This window comes from Colletotrichum destructivum, chromosome 7, assembly GCF_034447905.1.
Source record: "Colletotrichum destructivum chromosome 7, complete sequence".
Taxonomy (NCBI): Eukaryota; Fungi; Ascomycota; class Sordariomycetes; order Glomerellales; family Glomerellaceae; genus Colletotrichum; species Colletotrichum destructivum.
The window spans coordinates 3320220-3347296 of NC_085902.1; the positions used below are offsets into that span (position 1 = coordinate 3320220).

Below are 27077 nucleotides of genomic sequence, written 5' to 3' on the forward strand. Positions count from 1 at the left end.
GCTTCAAGCGATGAGCTCAAAAGGCGGACTTTTCCGTTATTTTTATGGCCATATCGCAGTGGCCTTACTCTCAAAGCAGGCCTACCTAACTTACCTACCTACCTACCCTACCTTGGTAGAAAGAAGCTGTTGCCATGGGTGACAACATGATCTGCGCCATATACCTCGACCAAACCATCACTTAGGTGTGTTCACAGATGACATGCGACTTGGGTATCTCCTCATTTTAGGAATCATGCCTGATATAACTCGTTTCCAGGCCCGGGGAGCATCCATGCTCTCGGTCTCAAGCAACTTTTGCCGCCCTATATCTGCCGTGCTTTCCCCTCTTTCTTTTGCTTCACGCATGTCTCTCGATGCGAACTTAAAAAGAAAAAAAAACCCCCCGGCGAAGAAACATGTTACAACTCGTCCCTGACGTGGCCGCTGCTGGCCTGGCCAGGCTCCTCCATGGCCATGAGCTTGACGACCAGGCTCGTCCAGCCCGTGAAGTGCTGCGTGCGCTGGCCCTCGCCCGTCTCGGGGTTATACTGCTCCCACGCGAAGCCTGTCTCCTCCCAGCTGTTGTAGACCGTGTCGACAAGGTTCTTGCGGAGGCGGGTGAAGAGGTCCGCCGCCTTGGCCTTGTAGGGGCCGTCCAACGACGCGATGTTCTATTCATAGTCAGTATCGTGTTTCTTTCTTCTCTCATTTCTTTCACCCAAAAGGGATCGTGGAGGCAGTGCAGGAAGACTTACTCTCAGCTGAGAGACGGCCATGTAGTTGATAGGCATCCACACGGGGCTGCGCCAGTAGTTCTCGGCCGTTCCGTAGAACTCGTCCTGCTTGCTCAGGCTCCTCAGACCATGGGGACTGAAAAGGTGCTCCTCGTCACCGAGCAGATCGAGAAGCTTGCCCAACTTAGGGTCGTCGGCCTCGAGGAGACCGACCAAGAAGGGGAAGAGGGAGATATAGCCCTTGTGGCAGACAAGGGTGTTCTCTTCGTAGGCATCGATGGTGGCGTCGCAGTAGCAGCCCTCCTTCTCCGACCAGTGAAGGTCGTTGAGGTTGTGGCGGATGGCGTTCAGCGTCGTCTTGAACTCATCGACCTCCTCCCTCATCCCAAGGGCGTCCGCAATGTTCATCAGGGACTTGGTCATCAGGCCGACCCAGGACATGAGATCGACGTGGAGTTCGCCTGGATGGGGGGGCTGAGGACGAGGGTAGTCGTCCAGACCGCTCGTGAGGATGTGGGTCTCGGTGCGGCCGCGCCATCTGTAGCCCTCCTTGTTGGAGAAGGCCTCGCGGTCGTACGTCTTCAGATCTCCCTTTTGGGTTTTGCGGAACCAATCGTACTGCGCACGGACAAATGGGTAGAGCCTCCGGAGGAAGTCCTCGCCAAGCTCGACGTTGTCCAGGTGAGCAGTCTGGAGAGACGCCGCGGGGCCAAGATGCTCCCTCTCTGCGGGTTGGCTGCCGTTGGTCTTGCGGAGGCGCTCCATGAAGCCCTCGATGATGAGGAATAACGTAGGAGGGTTGGCGTAGTGCGGGTACTGGACTTGGAACTCTTCGGGGACCTTGCTGCGAGCCTCGAGGCCAAGGATCTGTTCACGCGGGATCCAGCCATCGTCATCCATGGTGTTGAACCAGCTCTTGACAATCTCCAAAGTCAGGTCGATATCCCAGTCGGCGATGGGGATGAGGTGGTAGCCCTCGTCCCAAAGGAATCCTCTCGGGAAGAAAGGCCGGGAAGGGACAGCCGTAAAGAGCTCATAGGGACCCTCCAGCTCTTGCTGCTTGCGGGCACGAGCTGCCGCAGTCTCCTCCCAGAATCCCTCGTTCTCCTCGTCGTACTCAGGTGCGTACGAGCGGTCGATGAGCTGCTCACCGTGGAAGTAACCGATGCCACCGAGTAGATTGGAGAACATGCTCTTGGCGAACTTTGTGTACTTGGCAGCGGTGTAAGGGGCCTTCAGGTTGAAGATGGAGGAGAAGCGCTCCCCGAAAGACTCGGTGACGGACTTGATCTCGCGAGTCACATCGGTGCTGGTGAGCTCGGGGCCGGCGGAAGCAGACGAGAAGATAACATCGAATTCGAACGCTCCCTCGAACATCTTCTGGACAACGTGAGTGTTGCCTTCGCCGGGCTTGTTCTCGATCTGGTAGGTGAGGTACGCCGGGGGCGGTTCGTTCATCTCGTAGTTCTCCTGAACATACTTGACGCTTTCCTGGATGAGGTTGAAGACAACGCCCTTGCCCTGCCATTGTATCTCGTCGGGGACGGTAAGAGATCGCACCGTCGTCAGATCGGGATGCCTCTTATCTGCCAAGTCATGGCTGCTGGAGGGATGCTTGCCCTCTCCCTTGGTGACAACGAGCTTGTACTTGCCAAGCTCAGGGGATGTGCCTGCGAAAGTGACATCACCATCAGAGCCTGCGGAGCTGCCCTCGCCAGCAAAGGCGATCTCTCCCTCGGTGCCCTCCTGAGCGATGTAGTAATGTATCATGGTCTTCAAGTCGGCCGGGGCACCCTCTCTCGGGACACCTTTGATTCTGGCCGCCCAGCTGCCGCCATTGGCCCCGCCGGGCACCTTGACAAACGAGGTTGTAATGTCAATTTGGTTACCTTCGTCGTGGATAGACTGGACACCGCCCGTTCGGGCATCGTACTCATCCCATCCGTAGCCGTGGAGGCCCTCGTGCTGCTCGCAAGTGTAGCGAAATCCTGTTGGGTTGTTAGTTCACAGTCGTTGGTGGTAATGCATTCTCTCAACTCACCCTGCTGGACATCCTGGTAGTTGTCGACTCTGGACCACATCAAACCAGTCCACAGACTTTTGGGAGACCTCGACCGAACACCAAAATACAAATTGGATTTGTAGGGGCCCCAGAAGAGGCTCTCGTTGTTGAGGCGGCCGACCTCGGTGGTCAAGATAGAAGCCGAGCCAGGACCATCTTCGGCTGCAAGGACCAGCTGTGCACCCAAGATGTTGAGCAGGGACAGTGTAATGACGACGGCCAACTGCGTTAGGCGAGCCATCTTTACGGTGTGTGAGTGATCATTCAGTGCTCATAGGAGCTCTGACGTGTTAGTTGGACACCCACACCACAGTCGTTGAATGTGGTTTCAGGCTGTGTATGTGTGTCCGCGCGCGCAAGAGGTAAAGCGTGAATAAGGCAGTAAGTGAGATGAGAAAGAGTATGTGTGTGTGAGAGAAGGTATCGAGGTACCTTTTTGGCAGACGGACACTGGAGTGAACACGTTGGAAGACTGGCGGGAGCTGGGCAAGCTCAATTGAGGCTGAATTGTGGCTGGAATGTGGCATCAACAGCTTGTCGGACGATGGGCGGTTGAGCTGGCCAATTGATACCCCGGATCATGTCAAGCTTGGGCCATTTGACGTGTGGCGTCGGGTGTTTTAGCGTCAATTCCGTTGTCGAGCAGCTGCTACGATCCCTGAAACTTCAGCAGCAGCAGCAGTTTCCCACTGCGCGGGCGCTGGGGAATGTCGCGCCAAGTTCCAACCTCCACTGCAATCCACCACCCCCCGGTCAAGTCGCACACCGTCACTTGCTGCCGGTGGCTGCATACCAATTCCACCCTGTCCACTCCCACTCCCACTCCCACTCACCTCTTTACCTACTCCTTTCCACTGACTGCTGCATGGAGTGTTAGCTGCCGTAGACCTGCAGCCAATTCGACGCTCGATTCAGAAAGCGCGCAATACCCGAAGGTGACGAACAAGCATTGGCGACGCCGTAGAAGTCAAGTCAACTGTAGAGCTTCGCCGACCTCCGCACCCCTCTTCTTCTGGCGCTGAACGCACGAGACCATCGCGATATGGCAACATAGCTCACAACACAATCCTTTCGAGTCGAAGATGCTGGACGGAAGACACACGTACTAGGATGAGCTTGGACTCGCTGTTACCAATCGCTCCCGCGAGAGTGAAGGCATTGGTTCTGCCCCTTGGCCAGATCAGAGGCGATCGTTTCTCGTCCTTCATTGAGCGCCTGCGGCCCGAACATGTCGTCTCCTTGCGGGATGTCAGCCCTGACGGGCGGCCGAACAGAAGTATGTTTCTTCCGGCCCACCTCATAAACAGAGGCTTGCCTTGCTGACCGGTGATGCGAAGATATGTTCTCGCCCTTGGCTTTCCCCGACGGCGCTGTATTCTACGAACTTATAACCCACATACCCCCACCGTCGCACCTCGCACTATCGCCATTCGACTTCTACCGCGAACCTCTTGCAGTCATCGCGATCGCCGACGGTGACGAACTGAACCGCGCCGCCTTCAATAAAAGACAATCCGGCAATGCGCCCACCATTGCCGAACAGAACATCAGAACCTTGTACCAGGAATTAGAGGACCTGAGAGACCGCTTCGGAAAGGCCCTTGTCCACCAGGTGCTCATCTTCGACCATACGCCCTCTAAGGAGAACCCAGTTCCCATGCCTGAGGGGCTTATCGCCATACCGCCTCCGGACGAGTGCAAGAGGACAACCTTGAAGACAATAATGTGCGACATAACCTCGCAGCTCCTTGCTGAAATGACAGCCCTGGCCAAATCGTTTGAAGCCATGTCCTTCATTGAATCCCCCGGGCAATCTCACTCGACGAGACAAGCGAACGGTGCAGCATGGGGTGCCGATGACACAGGGTCCGCCAATAGGAGGAACTCGCAGTTCAACCCAGGCCCTCAGAGATCGAGCTCAACCAGTGGCTTGCCAGACCGCCAAATGCACCGTATGTCCATGCCAGTCGCGCCCATCAAGCACAACTCAGCCATCGTATCAAGCAACTCGACACCAGCTCGACCTTCGACCCCGGTGAGAAGCGGGCTGTCGAACCCGCCGACCACGTTTGACGACCTGGCTGCTGGCCTCAGCACCGGGTCCACGACCCCTGACCAGGTTACACGACCGGGTGCTGGGGAACACTTCAGGTCGGAAAGCTCAGATCGAGTTTCGGTGCAGGGTTTTGGTCCCGGGGGTCTCAACGACCGCTGGAGGGCCAAAGGAAAGGGCAGAGTGACGATCCTCATGGGATCCTTGTATCTCCAAGCTGGCCGGTGGCCCGACGCCCTGAAGGAACTTATTGACGGTGCAACCGTCGCTCGGTCAATCAACGACCACATCTGGCACGGCAAAGCACTAGAGTTGGTTACCATCACCCTGCTGCTCCTGGGATGGGTCAAGGTCGAGTTTCAAGTCCCAGCGATATGTCTGCCTCCGCAGGACAAAACCACGGCTGCGATTTTTACTGCGCTAGATGCAGCAATAACCGATCCAAGCCAGCCCAAGTACATCCGGAATCTTCAAATCGTACTCCCAGATCTTCTGGAGCGCATCGTCGGGCTGTACTCGAGGATATCAGCTGAGCACCTGCCACCCTTGCCCTTGGCTGAAACCACCATTCGATTCAGCAAGATTTTATCCGCATTGCATCTTGCCGATGGAAAGTTGGGAGAGCGATCCTATGACACGATGATATTTGGCAAGCTGCCTTCGACTCCCCTGACGACCTCTCCCAGGTTGATTGTCGTCCCAAATCGACAACAAATCGTCACTTTCCTCTTCCGCGCATTCCCCTCGTCATCGTCAGAGCTTCTCACCATTGCAGATCGTGTTTCGATCCTGGCAGGTATTGCATCTGTTCTTGGACCTCTGGGCCACCATCGCAAGAAGGCCATGGTCACCAGAGAGCTGGTGTCAGTTTTGATCAGCGGGCTCGTCGAGGCCCGCACTCGAGGTGCTGCAGACATGGGCATACATCCAGCCGCAGGTCTTGTGGCTTTGAACGCCGCCAATGGACACAGCAACAGCGCAGTGGCTCTTGAGCTTGGGGAGGGCGATGTGGAGCAAGGGATCGAGGCCTTCCTGGCTCTTCTGTGCAAGTCGTACGGTATTGTGGGCTTTGATATGAAGAAGCAGCCTTCAGATGACGCGCTGTCTACCGAAGACTCCGACGCCGCGGTCATTGATAGAATTCGGGGACAGGCGGCCGCGAGGTTTTTTGGGTTCACCAGCGTCAAACTGAACATTCTGAGAGCATGCATCAACTTTTCTGAAGCATTGCCTGACTTCAATGGCGTGTTGAAGTTCTCAAGTGATTTGCTTCGTACAGCCGGGTCTGGGGTAGCCCCCGGTCCTCGCAAGGAGGACGCATCGCCGGTCATCGCTCGAGACGAGCAGGTCCGTCTGGTTACAAACATATCCAAGACGTCGAATTTGTCAAAAAGACTGGGCTTGAACCACTTGGCCGCAGAATACTGGGATGAGTTTTTCGTCCGCGGTGTTGCTTTGGAGCCGTTGCCAAACACGCGGATTCCGGTCCCTCACGCAAAGAGCACGCTTCCTGGGGCCGTCACAGCGAGAACATCTCAGGATGTTAACCCATTCATCTACAATCCGTTTTTAAAACAGGCCAACAAAGCGGCTGCCGATCACATCCTCGTTGCAGACGAACCGGCGACTTTCAAGGTCACTTTGCAAAACCCATACGATGTCGAGGTCGACGTTGAAAGCCTCCGGCTGGACACCAGCGGTGCAGACTTTGAGTCCAGCTCCGAAAGCACCATCATCGGGCCTTACCGAACCCAAATACTCAAGGTCACCGGAACACCAAGAGGCCCTGGTGCCCTGAAGGTAACGGGTGCTATCATCCGCGTCCGTGGTTGTCGGGAGAGACGATTTCCCATCTTCAGCCACCCATGGACACCGCAGGCAGATGTAAAGGTCAAGGCTACTGGGCTCCCGGCTCTTGAAAGTACCATCTCCTCCGATGTTCGTATCGGCAGGCCGCTCAAGATAGAGGATGTGGGGTTGAATGTCATTCCTCAGCAGCCGATTGTCATTGTCAAATCAACGACACTCCCGCAAGCTTCTGTCATGGTGCTCGAAGGAGAAAGACAAGTGTTCTCTGTCACGCTGCAGAACCTCTCCAGAACGACACCCGTAGATTTTATGCTTTTTTCATTCCAGGACTCCACACAAGGACCGCTGCAAGCAGGAATCAACAACCGAGATGCTACGCCGGCCGAGTTGTACGAGTTCGAGTACATTCTCATGAAGCGGCAAGGTCTCCGAAGGTTGAACAAGAAGGAGCCCGAGAAGAGATACATTGCCCCGGGAGGCACCGCCACGTTTGACTTTGAAATCCTCGGCAAACCTGGGTTGACAAACGCTGCCATCCAGATCGACTACGCCCATCTCGGGATGCCGCCGGAAGAGGTGAAGGAGCAATTCCATACCCGGCAAGTATCCCTGCAATTGACGGTGACTGTCAACGCCAGCGTCGAGCTTGCGAGACTCGATGTCCTCCCTCTCAGTGGCCCCGTGCCTCAGCCGCTACTCAGCCTCACGAATCTGGAGTCGAAGTCCGATCCTGCCACATTGGCGGAAGAATACTGCCTGCTATCTATGGATCTACGCAACGCCTGGCCGAACAGCATGGAAGTGCAGCTAGATGGCGAAGACGGTGTTGTGATCAAGGAACACATTCTCCCGGGCAACGTGAATCGCGTCATTGTCCCTCTACGACGCATATACCTTCAAGATCCTCACGCTTCGATCCCGGCTCTCAATCCATCAAGACAGCGACAGTTCGTCGTAAGCACCAGCAAGATCACGCCAGATATGGAGCGCTCGAACAGGGAAGCATTCTGGTACAGGGAGAGGATACTGGATACTCTCACAGCCAGGTGGAAGACAGTGTCCGGTCCGAAGCGGAGTGGCTACATCGACCTCCGGGGCATCAGACTCTCCCCCCGCATGATGGACGCTATCAGGATTGACGACATTGGTATCGACATCTCCATTGAGAATCCGAGCTTGAAGGGCCTGGGTGGAACTGCCAAGGGGTCTATCCTTGTCGACGATTTCGTCCAAATCAAGGTCGGCATCACAAACCGGTCGGCTCAGCCAGTGTATCCGATGTTGCGGCTCATGCCGGCTCTGTGTCACCGTCCCCTGAACGTCGCCTTGGACTTCACGCGGAAATTTGCCTGGAACGGTACCTTGCAACAGGCGCTTCCCCTCCTGGCGGCCAAGTCCAGCATCGAAGTGGAGATGCAGGCGATGGCCCTTTGTCGTGGAGAGTTCGAGATAGGTGCATCGGTCGAAGAGTACCAAATCTGGCAAGAGCCCAAAGCAGCGAAGGACGAAGAGGAGGCGAAAGGGGGCCGGCAGCGATCGGATACTCAGACGATGTTGGATGCCATCATGGGCGCGAAGGAGCGGCGCATCTGGCATTCAAGGCAGGCCTGCGTCGTCAAGGTGAAGGATCACGACTAGCAGCATCAGAGAGCTATCTATATCTTGTACATGACGACGCGTATGATGGATGCATGTGGAAAAGACAAATCATACACCAGAGACTTGGAGTTGGCAATTGCAGCGGCCTGTGTTACAATAGACAGACAATCAAGTTCTCCCCAAGATGAGAGATGAAAGATAAAAGATGAGAGGCGAGAGATGGGCCAAGGTTGGCGGTGATATGGCTGGATGGCTGGATGGCACGGCACGGCACAGCCAGGCTCACAGGGATGAGCCCGATCAACCGGCGATCGAATTAAGCTCATCCCTGGCAAATGGCGTTGCCGCTAAGTCATGCGCATGCGTGGGTCTGACCGCCTGCCGAATTTTATTTTCTGCTTGATTGCGAACCAAACCAAACGTTCAACGGCGGCTTTCCGGTGCTAGCCGCGCCGGCGGGCCTTTTTTCTCCCCCCTTGTCATGGCCACTTGTTTCCGTTTCCGCCATACAAGCAAGCTTTGGTCAAGAAGAGACGTTTTCCCCCTTCCGATCGGCGAGCGTTGCACTGAGGGGACCTCATTTGTCGATTGTCGATTAGAAGGAAAAAGGACGGCGGGGTCTTCGCTCAGAAAGGAAGCATGACGCGACCTCAGATTCTGTTTCTTGATGCGTACGACTCCTTCACCAACAACATCGTCTCCCTTCTTACAACCCTGCTTGATGCCGATGTTCACGTCTTACCGATTGATACGCCCTTGCTAGATCCAAAGTCGTCGTCTTCGTCATCCAAATTCGCCACTGACTTCCACCGGGAACTGTCGAGGTATCATGCCGTAGTCTGCGGACCTGGGCCCGGCTCTGCCGAAAATGAGGCGGATGTCGGGCTCATGAAGCGTATCTGGGACTTAGGCGATGAACAGCTCCTCCCCGTCCTGGGAATATGCCTTGGTTTCCAGAGCCTCGTTCTCAGCTCCGGTGGGGGGGTGAGGAGGCTTCAGCGGGGGTTGCACGGGATGGTCCGTACCATTCAACACGAGAAGCCACGGCCGACTTGCGCCGAGGACATCTTTGCTGGTGTCTCTGAGTTCGAGGCGACCCTCTACCATAGCCTGTGCGCGGACATCGGGCAGGATTCCATCTCAGACGCCGAATGGGCAAGCAGGAGATGGGACGCGCAGGACATGGCCCCCGAGTTGCTCCCCCTGGCCTGGGTCGACGAGGAGCGGGACAACGGTCGCGAGAGGATCCTGATGGCCGTCAAGCATCGCAGCAAGCCGTTCTGGGGTCTCCAGTATCATCCGGAATCAATCTGCACGCAGACCGCAGGCCACACGGTCATTCGCAACTGGCTCCGCGAAGCAATGGCCTGGAACTCGAGGTTGAACAGGACCGTCTTGAGTGGAGGACGGTTCCTGGCGAGAAACGCCGTGAAGCCGAGTCTTCTTTCCGAGATCCGGGCTGCGGCGCAGGGGGGACACGCCCCCGTGTTGGCGTGGACGGAGATGCCAACGTCTCTGGCGACCGTGGGGCTCGATTGCGACTACAGCCACAAGACCATCAGTCTTCCCGCCAATATCAAGGTGCCGGATATCGTGGAGATCCTGAAGAGCGGAAGAACGGAGCATATCATCCTGGACTCATCCAACTCGAGCAATATGGCAACTGGCGCCGCGGATGTGCGGGGCAGATTCAGCATCATCGCCCTGGATGTGGAAGAGTCCCTGCGTATCGAACATCACGTCGGGGACGACTTCGCCACGGCACGTATCCCTTCGATTCAGGGCATGCCCGTTGACCTGATGGAGACCATTGCATTCGGCCAGAACGAGAATATCTGGCACCTGCTTTCCAGCTTTCTCGAGAAGCGACGCATCGCAGCAACAGGGGACCTAGAAACGCCGTTCCGGGGCGGTTTCATGGGATACCTCACTTACGAGATGGGGCTCAGAGGAATTGACGTAGCGGTAGCAAATGACCGTGGACATCAGCGGCCTGATTTGTGTTTCGCCTGGGTCACGAAGAGCATCGTCGTGGACCATGTCAAGGGCCTCTTGCACGTCCAGCACCTGCAGAAGCGAAAGCTCAACGCCGACTTCTGGATCGACTCTGTCGTTGCATCGCTGCAGACGTCACGCCCCTGGCAGTCGGGCAAGGCCGCTGCCAGCGATTCGGACTCGTCGACAGTGTCGACCCGTCCGGTGATCCAGGTGCCCGACGCTGACGACTACGAGGCCAAGGTCTCTCGCTGTCAAGACTTCATCGCGGCCGGCGAGTCGTACGAGCTCTGCTTGACCGATCAGACGACAATCACGCTGCCGGGACGACCGGAGAGAGAACAAGGCCCTAACAGCGTCCAATTCAGTGGCCAGGTGCCCTCAAAACCAGCCTACGTCGCACCGTGGAAACTCTACAAGACCCTCCGTGCCCGTCAGCCAGCACCCTTCGGTTCCTACATCCGCCTAGGCGGCGCGACGCTCATTAGCAGCTCGCCCGAGCGGTTCCTTGAGTACGACGCAGACGGCTTCTGCTCGATGCGCCCGATGAAGGGCACCGTCCGCAAGTCCAACGACGTCGCGACGCTGGCCCAGGCGGAGCGGATTCTGCACGTGCCCAAGGAGGAGGCGGAGAACCTCATGATCGTGGACCTGGTCAGGCACGACCTGCACGGCGTGTGCGGGTCCGGGAACGTCGAGGTTCCGCACCTGATGAAAGTGGAGGAGTACGCGACGGTGTTCCAGATGATCACCATCGTTAACGGGCGGCTGCCGGATCCTCATCACAACGGGGCCGCGGCGGACCGGCGGCACACGGGCCTGGACGTGCTCGCGGCGAGCCTCCCGCCGGGCAGCATGACGGGCGCACCGAAGAAGCGGAGCTGCGAGCTCCTGCACGAGATCGAGAGCCACCGGGAGCGGAGCCTGTACTCGGGCGTGGTGGGGTACATGGACGTCACCGGCAAGGGCGACTGGAGCGTGACCATTCGGACCATGTTCCGGTGGGACGACGAGGTCGCGCCGCCGGCGGAGGGCGAGATGGAGCCGCGGGAGGTCTGGCACATCGGGGCCGGCGGTGCCGTGACGATCCTGAGCACGCCTGAGGGGGAGAGGGAGGAGATGTTCACCAAGCTGGCAGGACCCTTGGGGGTCTTTGCGGAAGCATGATTTTCATGCTGGCTAGTCGAGACGAGACGACGACCACGTTACGGCAAGGGGTGGTTGGGGGCAGATGACATCTCTCGGGTTACTGATTTCATGGCGTTATATACAACTGGTTTAGGGATAGGGGCGGAGTGCTTTGGTTGATACCTCAACGTATCTGGGATATTAGACTCTGGACCTTTTCACGGGTATTAGACTCAACTTTTAGACGGCCCGGATCATCCATATCATTAGAAGAAAAAAGACAAAATGACTTTGGGATCGAATTCCCCACAATGTCATCAAAATTAAGTGTTTCTTTCTTCCTTGCGTATCAAAGCGAAAGAGTGAAACGCTCCGTCTGACGGCATGATGCTGGATGTAAAATATGAAGCCCAAAGCGATCCAAACACTTCTTTCCCACGCCGGATTCCCAGACCCGAGAGCGCCTTCGTTATTCCGACACCGTTGTCGTATTGTACAGGCCCGCCGCCAATCTTGGATGAAATGCGTAATCTCCGTCTGACCTCGCTGTTGTAGCAGCCGCTGCCACTCCTCTACTCGTTTGGAGGCTGGCGGGGTTTCATGCCTTCTGGGTCGTCGTGTCCTATCTCTCTCTCTCTCTCTCTCTCTCTCTCACGCTCTCAGTTAGAACTCCTGCTCCTCCTGAAAAAACATGCCGAAGCTGATGATGGTTCCGTAGATGAGAAGACCGCCGATTATCGACATGACCATGGCCTCGATCTGGATGAGGTTGGAGTGGGCGAGGACGACGGGGAGGGCTTTGTTTTGCGAAAGCCACGGTTAGTGATCTCTTCCGAACCATCAACAAAGGACGAAGAGGAAAACTTACCGATTCCCATGACCACCAAGAAGCCGGTGCAGAAGCGGCCGAGGTCCAGCACGGCGGCGCCGGAGCCCTCGACGAAGTCATCCGGGTTGGCGCACCGCGAGCAGATCCAGTTGGGGATCGGGGCCAGCACGTAGGTGGCGACGACGAGGAGCGGGTAGTAGACCTTCCAGAGGGCGCACGACAGGATGACGAGAAGGAACCCGACGGCGAGGACGAAGGAAAGGGCAATGATGGTCTTGAGCCCGGCGGTCGGCATCTTGGCTGTTGGGGAGGGGGATGTGGGTGGTGTATGTGTGTGCGTGCGTGTTTGTGTGTCGTGTGTCTCGGTGGTGCTTGTTTCGGACGGGGTGTCGGGTCCTTGAAAGACAGAGAGATTCGGCGTCGAGAGCCCCGTCGAGGGGGATGCTGCAAATTAATTATGTGAGGGGTGGAAATTCAGCGAAGCAGTGCGGGACTTCGAGCGTCGATGATCTGAAGGCAGGAACTTGTCGATTGGCGGTGGTATGGAAGCTTCGTGGTAGTGGGATTGATCGGGTCGTCGTGGATCGCGGCTGGGTAGGCTGGGTAGGCTGGCAGGCTGAGCTGTGATGCGATGGCGGGTCCTCTGGGGGGGCCTGACGCAGTAGGTAGGCTGTCGTCAGCTCTCACGGCGCAACCTTGTTCCAGGACCCGGAGGGAGCTCGAAGGCTCCTACCCTGGTAAGACCCCGGTCGGCAGGCGTGAGGTAAGGTACAGAGCGGTACGTATCTCGCTCGAGGATGCACGGAGCACCTTTCACCCCGGCGCACCTGGCATTTGGCACCTGGCTCCAGGCTGAGAGAGTGCTACGAAAGCTCCATCTGCCTTGAGCTGCAGAGCGACGGGGACGCTCCTCGCTTTATTACCTATCCACCACCAAGCTCTCTCGACCTCCTCCCCTCCACCCATCACCGACTGCTCGTCCAACATCCACGAAACCACCCCGCGATATCCTCTCCCTTACAAAACAACCACACCCACCCCGCGAATTGTCGATTATCTCCTGTTGCAGACCCCTCTCGAGCTGCCTGACGAAGCTACGAACCTTCCCTCACGCCCGCCATGTTCAGAAACAATTACGACAACGACTCGGTGACATTGTTAGTTGCTTAGCCTTTCTTCAGCCTTCCCTCCCACCCTCTGGCCGGCCCTTGGAGGGGAGGATTACGACGCAACTGTGTGGCTGACTTCTCTCCCGCAGCTCGCCGCAAGGCCGGATATTCCAGATCGAGTATGCAGCCGAAGCAGTGAAGCAGGGTTCCGTGGTAGTAGGCATCGCCAGCAAAACACACGCCGTCCTGGTAGCAATCAAGGTACGACGTCGCTCTACCCTATTCCCTTCCCCAGATCTGTCCGCGTAGATCCCCTGCCCCCCTTTTAAAGAGACGCAGCTGACGTGCCATTTTCCCTTGGATAGCGCAACGCTGAGGAGCTGTCCTCGTACCAGAAGAAGATATTCCCTGTCGACGAGCACTCAGGTATCGCCATCGCCGGCCTCACCTCGGACGCCCGCGTCCTCTCCAACTTCATGAAGCAGCAGTGCCTCGGCCACCGCATGACGTACGGCCGCTCGATGCCCCTCCGCACCCTTGTCGACATGATTGGTGAAAAGGCCCAGATCAACACCCAGGTCTACGGCAAGCGGCCCTACGGAGTCGGCCTCCTCGTCGCCGGCGTCGACGAGCGCGGGCCCCATCTCTTCGAGTTCCAGCCCAGCGGCATGACGGAGGAGATGGTCGCCTTTGCCATCGGCGCCCGCAGCCAAATGGCCCGCACCTACCTAGAGCGCAACATCGACGCCTTTGAGAGCTGCTCGCGCGAGGAGCTCGTGCGCCACGGCCTCAAGGCCCTCAAGGAGAGTCTCGTCCAGGACCGCGAACTGACGGTTGAGAACACGAGTGTGGGCGTCGTCGGCTTTACCGAGAAGGACGGACTCAAGGAGATTCAGCCCTTCAAGCTGTTCGATGGCCAGGACGTCAAGGAGTGGCTCGACAGCGTCGCCGCCAGCGAGAGCCAGGGCGCCGGCGAGGAAGGCGGTGAGGGTATGGAGGTTGATGAATAGGCACACACACACGCACGCACCCGTTTTTTAGGGAGGCAACAACGATGAAGGAGTATGGGAAGACAGGGGGCTGGGGAACAGCTTGCGTCGCGTTGGAACTAGACCGGCCCATTGCCGAATTCCCTTCTTCTCGAGAGGCTCAAGAGTGACGGGAATTGGGTCAATTGGACTGGCTGAGGGAGGGCGAAGGAAAACGCAGAGTACTTGAACGCACTGAGCCGGCCCGTTTAGAATTGTACCAATACGCTGCAAAAAAGGGAGATTCAACAGCCGAATGAACGAGCTGCATCCAATGATTTCCAAGGGACGAGAAGGACACGCGCGACTCGATTTCACACACACACACATGTGACTTGATGTTCGAGAGATAGAGAGAGGTGCAGGTGGTGGTGATTAACGATGTAGGTTTGTTTTCCATTGGTTATGCAACTATCATGGTGGTCTATCGAAAATTGCAATGCAAACACCCCGCAAGACAACAAGACAACCGACCTCCCCTTTTCCCCCTCCCCTCATCGTCCCTCATCGTCCCTCATCGTCCCTCATCGTCCCTCATCGTCCCTCATCGTCCCTCATCGTCCCTCATCGTCCCTCATCGTCCCTCATCGTCCCTCCTCGTCTAATGTCTTATTCCAGGTGTTACCGGCGCCGAGAGCAAAGTCAGAAACCCCTCCCCATTCGCTCGCTCCTTTTACCATGGAAACACGAAGGGCGCCAGACTCCGGTACGCATCCGCTTTTCACATTGCACACACGCGACCGGCCATGCCTCCCCACAATCCCGTACTCTCCATCTTCTTGTCTTTGGTTCCTTTTCGCTGCCCGCTCAGACCCTGTTTTGCCTTGATTGCTCAACTCACACTTGTTCTTCTTTCGCTCCAACAGATATAACAAAACGACAAGGGTTTGCTTGCTGGTGAGGGTTGCCCAACACTTACGAGTTGTTCCAGTCGAGCTTGAAGGTGGCCTCGGAGACCTTGTAGTCGCGGAGGGCGTTGATGGCGCCCTCGGGGGTGGTGGCGGTGACGAGGATGTCGGCGTTGGCGGCCTTGATAAAGCCCTCGTCGACGCTCTTGCCGACCCACTCGAGAATGCCGTCGTAGAAACCGTTGATGTTCAGGAGGCAGATGCCCTTGTCGTGGATGCCGAGCTGGTTCCAGGTGGCCGTCTCGAGGACCTCCTCGATGGTGCCGTAGCCGCCAGGCAGGGCGATGAAGCCGCTGCCGGGCCCGCCGGCAAATACCTCCTTGGCCATCATCTGCTTGCGCGTATGCATGTCCTTGACGACCGTGGTGCGGCCGTAGACGGTCTCGTCAGGAACGTACATGTTGTCCTTGTTGACGGTGCCGTAGGTGCCGTCGCGCTCGTACTTGACGAGGGCCTCGGGAATGATGCCGTGGACCGAGTCCGGGCCGGCGAGGGCGACAAGGGACTTTGCCACCTCGCCCATCAGGCCGACAGTGCCACCGCCGTAAACTGTGACGTGTCAGTGCGCGTGGGGGAAAGAGGTTGGAGAGAAAGAGAGGGTGAGAGAAAGAGTGAGGAAAGGTGATGAGAGTAACTCACCGAGGTCAATGTTGTTCTCTGCCATGATCCGGGCTAACCCGCGAGCGGCTTCCATGTGCTGGGGCTTGAAACCGGGAGAGGCGCCGCAGTAGACACAGATCTTGGTCCTCTTCTGTGCGCCGTTCGTGAGGCCATTGGTGCCATTGGTCTTGGTGCCGTTGGTGGTGCCATTGGTTGTGCCGTTGGCCGTGACGTCGGTGTGACCATTTGTGACACCGTTGATGGTTGTGTCATTGCCACTGGGAGTGCCATCCCGGGATGCCGGGAATGAAGGCAAGGGTGATGGGCCGCCGGACTGCATGGTTGCGGGTTTTGCTGGTGGTTTCGACGAGAGTCAAGTGTGACGGATTACAGAGACGATTCAGTTCTATTTGTGTGTTCTTGATATTGTAAATGTCAGTTTGGTAGTGAGAGTGAGTGAGAGAGGTTGGCGGAGTGGCTTACGAGGGAGACGTCTGTCTTAATAGTGTGTGAGGCGCAGTAAGAAGTCAAGATGACGGGGATTTTGTGGGGAAAGTGACCGTGAGCGTCGAGGTTCGGGCCAAGGTAAGAGTCACAACGAGTGGTCAAGATGCGGTGGGTGGAGGGTTCCGAGAAATTTACCAAGACTCCGACTTCTGAGTCAGAGGAGGAAAAGAAGATCAATGAAGTTCTCAAGAAAAGAAGGGCCAGAGAGAAGAGCACGAGAGAGAGAAGCAGTGCAAAGAGAAGTGATGGCGGTGAAAAGCGACCCGGTTATATACGTCTCCTGGGACGTCTTCTGGGATGTCTCTTATTAGTCTTGGGAAGAGCCGAAAAGGGATGCAAGTTTGTCTCGTTGGTTGGGGTTGGAAAAGGAGCAAGCTTCTGTTGGCGACTCGTGGGTGCATCAACCAAGTATCCTGGTAAGCCAAACCACCTGAAGGGCAATAAGAAAGAAAAAAGAAAAGAAAGATTGGACGGAGGCGAGAGGCAAGCATGCTGCAAAGATGTTAATGAGACAACGAGATGTCAGTTACCGCCCCGGACGCATGGGCGACGGGCCGAAGCTCTCTGGGTTTAGCGTAGCAACTGGAACAAGCCAATTGCCCCAAAGCCCCCAAAGGTCTCGCTCGGGGATCCGTGGCTTCTGGGCCGGTACAGTAGTGCCGGCTCTAGTTGGATGCGAAGCACGTAGGTGCACCAAGAAAAGCAAAGCAAAGGGCCCCTCTCAGACTCTTCTTCGTTGCTTAACCAGAGACGAGGGACGGGGTCGGGTGACCATATCCATGGTTGACATGGACGTGGACTTGGGACGGGGAAGGGGGCGAGAAACCACGGGAACCCAAGGGGGATGGATGGATGGATGGGCCAGAGACGGATCCGGGACGAGGGACGACTCTCACTCAGGGAGAAGCTGGGCCCTGCTTTGGCTGCACATAAAAGTTTGCGACACTCGACTTGTTGAACGCGACTGATTCGATCTCATCGATGCCGAGACTCGACAGGTTTGGGGTGCACCCTAGTTTGCCTGCGTGTTTGCTTTGCTTCGTCAACTTGTTACAGTACGCTGCGACTGGCCCGCACAAAGTGACCAGGTGACAAGGTTGGAGGCGAGGTCCGAGTCCAATGTTGTGCTGAGAGGCGTAGGGATTTCGACGTCGATGACTCCAACAAACACGAGCCAGAGCCGTCCCGCCAGGATGGATCATGTTAGTACTTCGTAGACATCGAGGGGGCTGGAAAGCAACCGGAAAAGGGGGGAGAGGTGCCGGGGCACGCGTGGGTGGTTTTCGAGACAGCAAAAAGATCACGGGAGGGGATTGGTCCATCCATCCGTCTGCTTCCGGCTGGAGAAGATTGGCGATGTTGGGTAGGGTCGAGATGGATTGTCCATGTTGGATGTTTTGGAGTCCGGAAACGGGCGGCCATCCTGGTGTACAGTGGCCACACATCCTGGCCTGGATAGACATGGCGAGCCGAGAACAATGAATGGACAGATACAACGTAGCCAGCAAGTGAGCCAGCATGTGTCCCTTTCTCAGCCGGTGCAACGGAACGGTGGCGACAGCGGGACGACACGGCTACTCGCGTGTGTAATGTGCCGTTGATGAATGGACGGGAAAGAGGGCCACGGGAGTCCGTGTTCGAAGTCGATTGGGTTGGTTGAAGAGGTTCTTTGCTTGTATGCGTTGTAATTCGTGAGATCCCAAGGGTGCTGGGAGAGTGGGACACTGCACTAAGCTAAACAGTCAATGTTGATTTGCATAGGTACATGCATAATCCAGCATCCTCCAGCACAGTAATACAGCAATACAGCACTGCAGTACTACAGCACTACAGCACTACGGCACACAGCAGTCAGCAGATAGCACACCCCCTGTCGTTTTCTGCTTCTCTGCAGCGCCGGATCCAAAGTCCACTGTGCTGGGTTCGTGGCGACGCCTCGGCCGTTGATTCGCCCGGGGCAGCACGCAATTTCCAAACGGTCGCCAAGGGTCCGGTGTCGTGTCCCCGACTTTTTGCGATGCTTTCCGCCCCTTCAGGTTGTCCCGAACCTCACTCCTCCAGCAACCGATATCGCAGAACTGCCTCGGTTCCCGCGCCGGAGATAGACACGGTATTCTTTGCCCATCCTGCTCGACGAGTTGCTACATTGCGACCATCAGTAGACGAGCAGCCAGACTCGCTTTCGCACCTCCCCTAGTCCGAGTCTGCCGAGCAATATCCAATCCCCGCATCACTCCCACGAGCGAGCACGCGATCTGTCCTCCGCAAAGTCTCGAAATTCCCAATCCGTCGCCAAAGACAATTGTCTCGCACGTGCCGCAGACAAGATGCCTCAACCACCCAATGCGCCAGCAACGGCCGGCGCTCGCCCGCCTGGCCAGCCGCAGGAACAAGGCGTGAGTGACCTATCTACCACCTCTCGCGGGGTCCGCTCCGCAGCACCAGAGACATGACGCTGACCAACCACTTTTCTGTAGGGCATGGGCTTGATGCAAAAGCTGCTGCTCGGTGGTTCCATGTACTTCGGCATGAACATGCTCATGAACAACTTCTTCCAAAAGACCCAGACCGGTACCCAGGTTAAGGACGCCGACGGCAACGTCGTCAGCGTCCCCGCCAACACCGAGGACATCCCGCCGTATCTGCTCCGCCCCAAGGCCCTGGATGAGGGTGCCACATACAACCAGATCCCCCGCAAGCTCGCGCCCATATGGCCCATGGACAGCTACGTCGACATCACCGTCACGCTGTCCGACACCTTCGTTCCGACCCCGCTGTCGCAGACGCCACAGGACAAGGTGGTGCTGAAGGAGGAGAAGTTCAAGATTGGCAACTACAGCGAGAAGCGCTCCGTCGACACCACCATTGAAATCCCCCCCTCTGTCCAGAACAACGGTACCCTCTGGGGCCACTTCTACGTCTCGTTGCCCGGAAGCCAGCCCGACCCCCACGTCGACACGTACGACCCTGCGTCTGCCTACTACTTTGCCTTCCCCCTTACCCAGTACATCCCCAAGAAGAAGGAGTTCAAGACTAGGTCTCTGTTGGAGGGAAAGGTCGAGGAGGACACGGAAGAGGTCGCCGAGGAGCAGCAGGAAACCGGTCCCGTCATCGCCAGCTACTACCACCCGAACGCCAGCTTCTCCATCATCCCCAACACGGGAGTGCTCGACTACCGTCAGACTCACCCGGCCGTCCGCCAATTCCTCCATCTTGAGCCAACCGGTGCGAGAGATGGCTCCGGGCAGCATTCGTGGTACTGTAAGTAGCCTGCGTATACCCCGCCGTTGCGTTGCGTCGACGACCGGCACTGACCTTTGTTTTTTTTGCAGACCCTATCCTGTTCGTCAACACCTTTTGGCAACTCAAGAGTCAGATGATCCTGCTCAACGACACCGTCACGTCGGTCCCGCTGCATATTGACCTGAACAACATGCGCTCGTGGCAGTTCAACACGCTTGCCGCCATCGAGGCGAGTGCCAAGGAGTCAGCGCGCCAGGCTGCGTACGGCGGGTCGCTGCCCGGCGGTGGCGATGGGTCTGAGATTGAGATGGTCAAGGAGATCTTTGGCGACACGAACCCCATCCTCCTGGGTGTCACGGTGATTGTCAGCATCGCCCACATGATCCTTGAGACGCTCGCTTTCGGATCCGATATTGCGCACTACCGCAAGAAGAAGGACAACGTCGGCATCTCGGTCCGGTCCATCCTGGCCAACGTCTTTATGCAGGCTGTCATCCTGCTCTACCTTATTGACAACTCGCAAAACACCAGCTGGATGATTCTGGGCGGCCAGGCCGTCGGCATTGTCATCGAGCTCTGGAAGATTACGACGATTGTCAACGTTTCGCTCAAGCCAGCGCCGCCTGGCTCGTGGCTGCCATATGTGATCGCCGTCGAGGACAAGCACAAGCTCAGCGAGACGGAGGAGAAGACCAAGGAGTATGACGAGATTGCCTTCAAGTACATGTACATGGCGGGCGTGCCTCTGCTCATCGGCTATGCCATCTACTCGCTGGTTTACGAAACGCACAAGTCGTGGTACTCGTATATCATCACGACGCTCGTCGGCTCTGTTTACGCGTACGGGTTCCTCATGATGGTCCCTTCGCTGTACATCAACTACAGGCTCAAGAGTGTTGCGCACATGCCCGCCAAGGCCATGATGTACAAGTTCCTGAACACCTTCATCGACGACCTGTTTGCGTTCACGATCAAAATGCCCTTCCTCCACAGGCTGTCTACGTTCCGTGACGACATCATTTTCTTCATTTACATCTACCAGCGCTGGGCCTACAGGATCGACTACACCCGCGTCAACGAGTTCGGCCAGGGTGGTGAGGACGAGGAGGAGGAGGCAGATGCATCCAAGGCCAAGGCCAAGGAGCTGCTCGAGAGCGAACCCGCCGCAGAGAAGATCAAGAGTGCCGCGGGCAAGGCCACAGGCGCTGACACTGGCAAGGCCAAGAAGAGAAAGTAGAAGAAGCAAAGAGACAAGAGATAGATGACGCGCGCGGCAGAGAAAGAGAGTGTGGATAACATGGTGTGCATGATGGACCTAGACCTGGCTTAGGGGTGTAGGAAGAAAAGGAAGCAGCCGCGACTGCATGCTGCATAGCGGCTCGTCGCGGCAGACATGTAGATGGTAGATGGTCGCGCGACATGCTCAATCAAGATCTCATGTGTCCATGTGTCTTGTCTCTTTCTGTCAAGTGCTGCGAATACATGTGGGAACGGACTCGTCGCTCCTCACATATCGTCTGCATGGTGCATCTCATCCGCAGATCCGCAGAAGCATCGACTGAACTCCCTAGGTAGATAGACCGACATGTACGCTTGGACGGTCGGGCGAGACGACGTAAAGAAAGTGTTGGGTCGCGGGAAAAGCAACGATGATGGGCGGGGTGGATGCCGCTTGCCAATCCGGCATTTCCATGATATGACAGATGGAAATCCCAAGACTTGCTTTTTTTGGTAGGATACATCCGACCGGAGGAGGGACATTGAGACAAAATGCTGCTCGCTCCCTGACCACAATACTTGGCTAAGCCGGTACATCTTTTAGGGGCAGCAGGAGTAGCAGGAGTAGCAGCAGCAGCAGCAGCAGCATGGGTACGTAAGGTAGGTAAGGAGGTGGGTGGGTGGGCATGTAGCTCTTTTGCGGCTGAGAATGCCATGGAAAAACAGATGCACCATGTTCCCGGGCTTGGGGACAGAGCCTACAGGGGAAGGGGGGGAGGGGCGGCAGGCCCCTAAAGGATGGTGGGAGCTCCGTGCCTGGTAGGGCAGAGACAAGCTCGTATATCGCCGCGCCCTATTAGAAGGCTCCATTGGGGGAGTTGGGCAGGGGACTTGGGAAGGGATGACGCCAGGTCCCATCCAAACGGTGTTTTGAAGCCGGGATTGCAGCTCCACGGAGGTAGGTAAGTACCTACCCTGTTGTACTAGTATTTGCACTGCCCTTGACTCCCTAGCTTCTCCCTCGGTAGGTAGGTATCACAGGTTTTTACCTACCTAGGTAAGATACCTGCCTAGGTAATGTACGGATACGGTTGATGGAGCACACAGCAAGAGGGCTGTTGTTGAAAAGGGTGGGAAAAGGTGGGGGGGGATAATGCCTAAAATAAACAAGAGGTAGCAGGGTAGCGTTTGGTCTGTAGCGAGGGAGACATGTACTGTGCCGTGTTCCTGGGCAATGAGCTCTTGTCCTCGGTTGATCGGATGTCGTCTACGCAATGCAGCGTCTGGCTGGAATGAAACCGAAGAAAGGGATGTGACTGCAGGTTTCATAGAAGGAAAGAGGTCGGTTACGGTTTTACAGATGATTACAGACTACGACGCGCCAAACGGACAAGCAGTAGACTACCTGCCTTTCTACCCACTGCCTGTTGTTGCCTTATTGCAGCTGCCCCAAAACAGTCTTGGCGGGTACGTATCAAGCATCGAGAGTAGGTATTGATTGTCAAGGGCACCGCCCAAAACCTTATTGTCCTCTTCCAGTTCAGTCCGTAGTCCGTCCGTTCTGTCTGGTCCGTCCTTCAACCAGCAACACAGGCCAAGGTGAAGGTGAACTTTTCCGTTCGTCCCCCCTTTCTTCCCTCTTGAACTTTCTTTCCCTCACTTCCATATCTAACTCTCCTCTCTTCTTCTGCCACGTTGTCGCCCACGCCCCCTCCCCCCACAGTCTCTGTAGTTCGCTTTCTAGCTGTTCTCGTTGGAGTTTCCCACCCGTTTCTCACATGCCCAGGTTACCCCGCCTGCCACCTTACGTTCGTCCCATGCATCTCCTCCGATCATGACAAACGGACGACCGACCGCATAGGGTCCCTAGCAACGCAGCAATTAGTAGCCACCACACCAGCAAACGGTCCAACACAGGCACTGGCTCATCTCACAGGCGTCGCACAGCAGACGCACCCGCCAAGCAGGGCTCCGGACTTTCGGTTCGATCGACGGGGGTTAGAGGTCCACGCCGCCTCGTACACTGTGGACCGTGGGAGTTCCACAGCACACATGTGCCTGACCTCTGACTGACGTCTTTCATCGTCCGCTCCCCATTAGGTATTCGTACAGTCAGGGCCCCCCCGGCACCGCATCCCGACGCTCCACGGTCCGCCGGCCACTTGTGGGAGAGGGAGGGAGCCAAACCTTTGCTTTACAGGCAACGTAAGCTACAAGACTATAAGTACATACAAAATCCAGGTTCGGACGGGGTGGCCGTGCCGCCCGCGTGCCCGCGCCCGCTGTCCCTCAATTGACTCTTTCGGTTTCTGACCCATTCGGGACATTTTGCGCCCCCCCACCCTCAGTCTCAGTTCTCCAGTGCTGCAAAGGGGCGCTCAAGGCGGTTTGTTATTGGGGCGCCCGCCGCACGGCATCCGCTAAAAACCGAGGAAGCCCGTCACCCCTCCTCCCTCGATAGAACTGCCGTGTGTTGTCCGTCGCGCGAACCTCTCTCTCTACCCTCCCGACCTAGCCCGACGAATCCCCTCGAAAAGTTTTCTTTCGAGGAGACCACGGAAGGGGTTTCCCGAATCATGAGCAGCCCTACCGTCGGGTCCCTTCTGGCTGCCATTGCGACACTCATCAGTGATGGCCTGCGAATCCTCCAGCTCGCCGACAAGCGCCAATGGGGACCTGACGAACATGAGCAGTTGCGCCTGCTCGACGACGCCCTCGACGATGCCAAGAAGGACTTTCAGGAGCTGTCGGTCCTCGTCAACGGCCAACGCTATTACATGAACGATCGAAAACGTGAGTAGGCCAGCATATTCCCGCCATTCTCGATCCAGACGTCTAGAAATCGCTATGTCCGAGGTTCTACGGAACCCCGCGATAGAGCGGAGGCCTCTACCATTTGCCTGTCAACTGGCTCCCCGCCAAATCTCGCCTAGCTTGTGCATTGCACAATTGCCCACGACCCATGCTGACTGCTTGTCTATCTCTCTTTCTCTATCTAGCCCATTCAATCGCCGAGTTACAGGTATTGCGTTCCAAATTCGAGCTTCACGTCGCCAACTTCAAGGACTGGGCCAGGATAGGAGGGCCCATCAACCCCGTATGGGCCCGGGACACGACTGAGTTGCGCCGCGAGCTTCATCGCGCACAGTGCCGCGCTGCAAGAAGGATATTCGCCGCGGAACAAGAGACGTCCGCTAGGTGCCTAGGCGCCTTTCTAGTCTACAGAAAACAGCGAGAATGGCGGAACCGGCTCGCCTTGAATGAAGAGGAGCACCACCGGCGACACGTGGAGGAGGTGGTAGCTTGCAACACCATTGGTAAATTTGAGCGCTTCGGGGACGGGGGCATTGCCTTTGTATGCGACTTTTGCGACGGACACCTGGTGTGGGAAGATCTGGAGAGCATGCCATCGCTCCGTGCCGCCGAGGAGTCCAGCACCAGCCCCTTGCCGCCCATTTCGCCGACGACACAGATGCCCTATTGGCAGGCGACGGGGTTCACAGTATCAAAACGACGACAGGAGAAGACGGTTGTGTTCGCGCCCCTAGCGATAGCGAACCACATGGCGCCGTATCAGGGGGACTGGGTCGCCCGCCTCCTCTGCCCCTTTTGCGACGAGGCTCCTTATGCCGAGGTGGGCGATGATGACGATGACCTGCGGGATCCCCTCGACGATTCCGGTTTCGAGGATCTCCAGGCATTCCAGGAGCACCTTGAATGGCAACACACGGCGGCCTCAATACCGGCCGTACCCCTACCCAAGGCGGCCAAGGAGTGTCTAGTGATGTGACACGACTGAAATTCGACAGCGGTTTATGGCGGCGCAATACGGTGGTTCGTTCGTGTATACATATACATTTGCGTATCGTCTTTTTGACATGGGCGAGGAGTTGGGGAATTCTTTTTTACAAAGAGGGACTGGATTCGTTCATCCGCACTACGACGCATGAGATTATTCCTGGGTTATACGCCTTTTTTTTTTTTTTTTTTTTTTGCATTCCTACTTCTTGATACCGCAGAAGGGGCCAGAAGGGGCCATTTCAGACACCAGTACTAAGATGGCACCACGGTCACCACCATCCAGTCTAGAGAGACTCATCAGAGCATAGATACCGCAAGTCTGGTAGTGTTGGATCGTGTTCCACATTAAGACTCAAAAAATAACACTATTTCGCAAAAACAAGAAACACCTCCCGTGTTTTATGGCGCCTCGGCGTCTTCCTCGTGGCTGTCTGGAAAGACGGCGTCGTGACTCGAATTGATTTACATGAACAAAGAGGGGGAGAGGGAGGAATAAACAACCAGTGCACGCGCAACGCCTGTCTCATGGAAACATGATGCCAGAGAAAGAAAGAAAAGAAAAGAAAAGTCTCCTTGAAGATTAGAAGGCTCCTGGAAACGGGGGTCCCATTGGCCCCTCCTCCCTTGCCCTTCCCCCTCCCCCCCTGGCCGGTGGACAACCGAACTAGAAGAAACGCCACCAGAAGAAGACGATGACGATGAAGGCCAGGGCGCCGAGGGGGCCGTACTGCTTCAGCAGCAGCTCCCAGTTGATGCGGACGGCGGCGCGCCTGTACTTCTTGCTGTCGTCGCGCAGGCGGGAGCTGAGCTCGCCCATGCGCTCGAGCGAGTCGCCGCGGTAGAGCAGGTCCTCAATGTTCTTGGTCATGACCTTGGTGACGTCGCGGAGCTCGTCGTTGAGCTTGTCGAGGTTCTGGGCGGCGCGGGCGTCCGAGTAGGTGGCCTTTGTGCGGGAGATGAAGGTGTCGAACTCCATGAAGGCGTAGGGCCGCAGGGACGGGGAGTGGAGCTGGGCGGGCGGGTAGGTCGTCGTGAACTCGCGGGCGAGGTCGGAGAGGTAGGTGAAGGCGAGCTTGCGCGGGTAGGAGCGTTCCGTGATGCAGATGAAGGTGATGTCCGAGTCGATGAGGTAGCTGGAGGTCGTCGACGGGCCCTGGTTAGCTAAGGGTCCTTTTTTGTTATAAAGGAGGGTGGAGGGGGGATGCGATGACACGCCGGCGGGGGGGGGGGGGGGGAGTACGGACTTGAGGTTGTAGGCGCCGCTTTCGATGCTGGCTTGTGGTTCCGAGTTGCGCGTGAGCTTGCGGAGGACCTGTTTGATTTGCGACTTGACCTCGGAGAGGGCGGCTTCTTGTTGCTCGTCGTCGACGGAGGCGCAGAGCATCAGGCCTGCGTAAAGGGTGTTAGTCCATCCGTACGAGGGAGACGATACGAGGAGATGGGGGGGACCGCGGGGGTGCGTACCGTCGAGCCTTGCTATTTGCGTTGAACGGATCATTGTGTCGGGGTGTTGTGTGGTGTTGTAGGAGGGGAGGGAACGAGTGCTCGGGTCGAGAGTAGACCTCCTTATTGTGGTCGAGGACGGAGGGGCCGGGGGGAAGCTATCGATCGCAGCTTGGACGACCGGGCCGTCGTTGGATAAGACGTGTCCTCAAGGAGCGCTTGACGCTTTCGTGTTCCAAGGGTAAGGGTACGGTATGCGCGAGAGGTCCCAAGGTTTCCGGCTCGACTGGCTTTTGTTGTCACTGTCGGGTCGGTCAGTAGGCAATCGGCGAAGGATATCGGAAGGTTGAGTTTGGGGTATCTATCGTCAAAGGTCTTGTTGTGTTCTCTTATCGAACCAGGGGGGGTGGGTTTTTTCTTTTTTTTTTTGTCTGCTAAATATCAGGATCATGGGTCTCGCTTGTCCCGAGGCGGGAGAGCTTCAGAGATGACAACATGGGCTGGCCATGGCTGGCCAATTGGAGGGCTCGCGCCGGGGGAATTAGTTACAGTTATCGGGAGTTCTGTGGCGCCTGTGGCTCGGTCGTCTTAGCCTTGTTTTAGGCAAGAGCACCTTATTTAGGCTTCAGCGGCCACTGACAGACCCCCCCATCTCGCTTGTAACTACTCCATATGTTTCGGGGGAGGTGTCGCAAGAGTAATGCTATCTTGAGACAACACAGCTTGGACTTTCAACTTGCTCTTTAGTATTGATACTTGGGGTTCCAGGGCTTGGTTAACCTTCTCTTGCTTGTTGAGCATGTTCATCCAAAGACTCAAATTGAGCAATTCGGGCACCTTGTAGAGGGTTATGGGACTCTTAGAACCAGACAGGTGAACGAAAAGGAAGACGCAATATTTGCCCGAAAACAAGACGGTGACGACCCTGTCTAACTGTCCTGTGGTCATCTGAATGCCCACTGACATGGAGTGAAGGGACAAAAGGGGTCGTAGTCTTTGAACGATCAAATCTCAGCTTGGCACCAGATC

General features: G+C 56.7%; 9 protein-coding genes across 9 annotated transcripts; 5 read left to right on the forward strand and 4 right to left on the reverse strand.

Annotated features, from left to right (window-relative positions):
- Positions 1-72: 72 nt before the first annotated feature.
- CDEST_11564 (Putative glycoside hydrolase family 63, six-hairpin glycosidase superfamily) lies at positions 73-3223 on the reverse strand. The gene is made up of 3 exons (XM_062927720.1): positions 2758-3223; positions 738-2704; positions 73-653 (listed from the first exon to the last, which is right to left on the reverse strand). The coding sequence occupies exons 1-3, from the start codon at positions 3017-3019 to the stop codon at positions 402-404; spliced, it is 2481 nt and encodes an 826-aa protein (XP_062783771.1). The 5' UTR covers positions 3020-3223; the 3' UTR covers positions 73-401.
- Positions 3224-3534: 311 nt separating this feature from the next.
- CDEST_11565 (uncharacterized protein) lies at positions 3535-8659 on the forward strand. Its single transcript, XM_062927721.1, has 2 exons — positions 3535-4054; positions 4116-8659. The coding sequence occupies exons 1-2, from the start codon at positions 3889-3891 to the stop codon at positions 8276-8278; spliced, it is 4329 nt and encodes a 1442-aa protein (XP_062783772.1). The 5' UTR covers positions 3535-3888; the 3' UTR covers positions 8279-8659.
- CDEST_11566 (Putative ADC synthase, anthranilate synthase component I, para-aminobenzoate synthase) lies at positions 8609-11640 on the forward strand. Its single transcript, XM_062927722.1, has one exon. It carries the CDS (start codon positions 8879-8881, stop codon positions 11399-11401), a length of 2523 nt encoding a protein of 840 aa, XP_062783773.1. The 5' UTR covers positions 8609-8878; the 3' UTR covers positions 11402-11640.
- Position 11641: 1 nt separating this feature from the next.
- Positions 11642-12799, reverse strand: CDEST_11567 (uncharacterized protein). Its single transcript, XM_062927723.1, has 2 exons — positions 12231-12799; positions 11642-12159 (listed from the first exon to the last, which is right to left on the reverse strand). The coding sequence occupies exons 1-2, from the start codon at positions 12484-12486 to the stop codon at positions 12026-12028; spliced, it is 390 nt and encodes a 129-aa protein (XP_062783774.1). The 5' UTR covers positions 12487-12799; the 3' UTR covers positions 11642-12025.
- A 324-nt stretch (positions 12800-13123) lies between these two features.
- Positions 13124-15201, forward strand: CDEST_11568 (Putative proteasome alpha-subunit domain, proteasome, subunit alpha/beta, nucleophile aminohydrolase). Its single transcript, XM_062927724.1, has 3 exons — positions 13124-13348; positions 13450-13561; positions 13666-15201. Exons 1-3 carry the CDS (start codon positions 13311-13313, stop codon positions 14308-14310), a joined length of 795 nt encoding a protein of 264 aa, XP_062783775.1. The 5' UTR covers positions 13124-13310; the 3' UTR covers positions 14311-15201.
- A 1-nt stretch (position 15202) lies between these two features.
- On the reverse strand, positions 15203-16605 carry CDEST_11569 (Putative LOG family protein). Its single transcript, XM_062927725.1, has 3 exons — positions 16320-16605; positions 15876-16255; positions 15203-15785 (listed from the first exon to the last, which is right to left on the reverse strand). Exons 2-3 carry the CDS (start codon positions 16174-16176, stop codon positions 15244-15246), a joined length of 843 nt encoding a protein of 280 aa, XP_062783776.1. The 5' UTR covers positions 16177-16255; positions 16320-16605; the 3' UTR covers positions 15203-15243.
- A 1742-nt stretch (positions 16606-18347) lies between these two features.
- CDEST_11570 (uncharacterized protein) lies at positions 18348-21034 on the forward strand. Its single transcript, XM_062927726.1, has 3 exons — positions 18348-18739; positions 18821-19604; positions 19676-21034. Exons 1-3 carry the CDS (start codon positions 18671-18673, stop codon positions 20821-20823), a joined length of 2001 nt encoding a protein of 666 aa, XP_062783777.1. The 5' UTR covers positions 18348-18670; the 3' UTR covers positions 20824-21034.
- Positions 21035-22472: 1438 nt separating this feature from the next.
- CDEST_11571 (uncharacterized protein) lies at positions 22473-24913 on the forward strand. Its single transcript, XM_062927727.1, has 2 exons — positions 22473-23597; positions 23804-24913. Exons 1-2 carry the CDS (start codon positions 23381-23383, stop codon positions 24592-24594), a joined length of 1008 nt encoding a protein of 335 aa, XP_062783778.1. The 5' UTR covers positions 22473-23380; the 3' UTR covers positions 24595-24913.
- CDEST_11572 (Putative vesicle-trafficking protein Sec22) lies at positions 24777-26475 on the reverse strand. The gene is made up of 3 exons (XM_062927728.1): positions 26070-26475; positions 25850-25994; positions 24777-25738 (listed from the first exon to the last, which is right to left on the reverse strand). The coding sequence occupies exons 1-3, from the start codon at positions 26101-26103 to the stop codon at positions 25270-25272; spliced, it is 648 nt and encodes a 215-aa protein (XP_062783779.1). The 5' UTR covers positions 26104-26475; the 3' UTR covers positions 24777-25269.
- Positions 26476-27077: the final 602 nt, after the last annotated feature.

Excerpts from the sequence above, each read along its gene's own strand:
- CDEST_11565 (XM_062927721.1), top strand. The coding sequence starts at position 3,889 with ATGAGCTTGGACTCGCTGTTACCAATCGCTCCCGCGAGAGTGAAGGCA. Across the intron at positions 4,055-4,115 it reads TGACGGGCGGCCGAACAGAA|ATATGTTCTCGCCCTTGGCT; the intron begins GTATGTTTCTTC and ends GGTGATGCGAAG.
- CDEST_11566 (XM_062927722.1), top strand. The coding sequence starts at position 8,879 with ATGACGCGACCTCAGATTCTGTTTCTTGATGCGTACGACTCCTTCACC.
- CDEST_11569 (XM_062927725.1), bottom strand. The coding sequence starts at position 16,176 with ATGCAGTCCGGCGGCCCATCACCCTTGCCTTCATTCCCGGCATCCCGG. Across the intron at positions 15,786-15,875 it reads AGAGAACAACATTGACCTCG|TTTACGGCGGTGGCACTGTC; the intron begins GTGAGTTACTCT and ends GACACGTCACAG.
- CDEST_11567 (XM_062927723.1), bottom strand. The coding sequence starts at position 12,486 with ATGCCGACCGCCGGGCTCAAGACCATCATTGCCCTTTCCTTCGTCCTC. Across the intron at positions 12,160-12,230 it reads CTTGGTGGTCATGGGAATCG|CCCTCCCCGTCGTCCTCGCC; the intron begins GTAAGTTTTCCT and ends CGCAAAACAAAG.
- CDEST_11570 (XM_062927726.1), top strand. The coding sequence starts at position 18,671 with ATGCCTCAACCACCCAATGCGCCAGCAACGGCCGGCGCTCGCCCGCCT. Across the intron at positions 18,740-18,820 it reads GCCAGCCGCAGGAACAAGGC|GGCATGGGCTTGATGCAAAA; the intron begins GTGAGTGACCTA and ends ACTTTTCTGTAG. Across the intron at positions 19,605-19,675 it reads CGGGCAGCATTCGTGGTACT|ACCCTATCCTGTTCGTCAAC; the intron begins GTAAGTAGCCTG and ends TTTTTTTTGCAG.
- CDEST_11571 (XM_062927727.1), top strand. The coding sequence starts at position 23,381 with ATGAGCAGCCCTACCGTCGGGTCCCTTCTGGCTGCCATTGCGACACTC. Across the intron at positions 23,598-23,803 it reads TTACATGAACGATCGAAAAC|CCCATTCAATCGCCGAGTTA; the intron begins GTGAGTAGGCCA and ends TTCTCTATCTAG.
- CDEST_11564 (XM_062927720.1), bottom strand. The coding sequence starts at position 3,019 with ATGGCTCGCCTAACGCAGTTGGCCGTCGTCATTACACTGTCCCTGCTC. Across the intron at positions 2,705-2,757 it reads CTACCAGGATGTCCAGCAGG|GATTTCGCTACACTTGCGAG; the intron begins GTGAGTTGAGAG and ends ACAACCCAACAG. Across the intron at positions 654-737 it reads TGGCCGTCTCTCAGCTGAGA|AACATCGCGTCGTTGGACGG; the intron begins GTAAGTCTTCCT and ends GACTATGAATAG.
- CDEST_11572 (XM_062927728.1), bottom strand. The coding sequence starts at position 26,103 with ATGATCCGTTCAACGCAAATAGCAAGGCTCGACG. Across the intron at positions 25,995-26,069 it reads GCAAATAGCAAGGCTCGACG|GCCTGATGCTCTGCGCCTCC; the intron begins GTACGCACCCCC and ends CCCTTTACGCAG. Across the intron at positions 25,739-25,849 it reads AGCGGCGCCTACAACCTCAA|CTACCTCATCGACTCGGACA; the intron begins GTCCGTACTCCC and ends GACGACCTCCAG.
- CDEST_11568 (XM_062927724.1), top strand. The coding sequence starts at position 13,311 with ATGTTCAGAAACAATTACGACAACGACTCGGTGACATT. Across the intron at positions 13,349-13,449 it reads GACAACGACTCGGTGACATT|CTCGCCGCAAGGCCGGATAT; the intron begins GTTAGTTGCTTA and ends TCTCTCCCGCAG. Across the intron at positions 13,562-13,665 it reads CCGTCCTGGTAGCAATCAAG|CGCAACGCTGAGGAGCTGTC; the intron begins GTACGACGTCGC and ends TCCCTTGGATAG.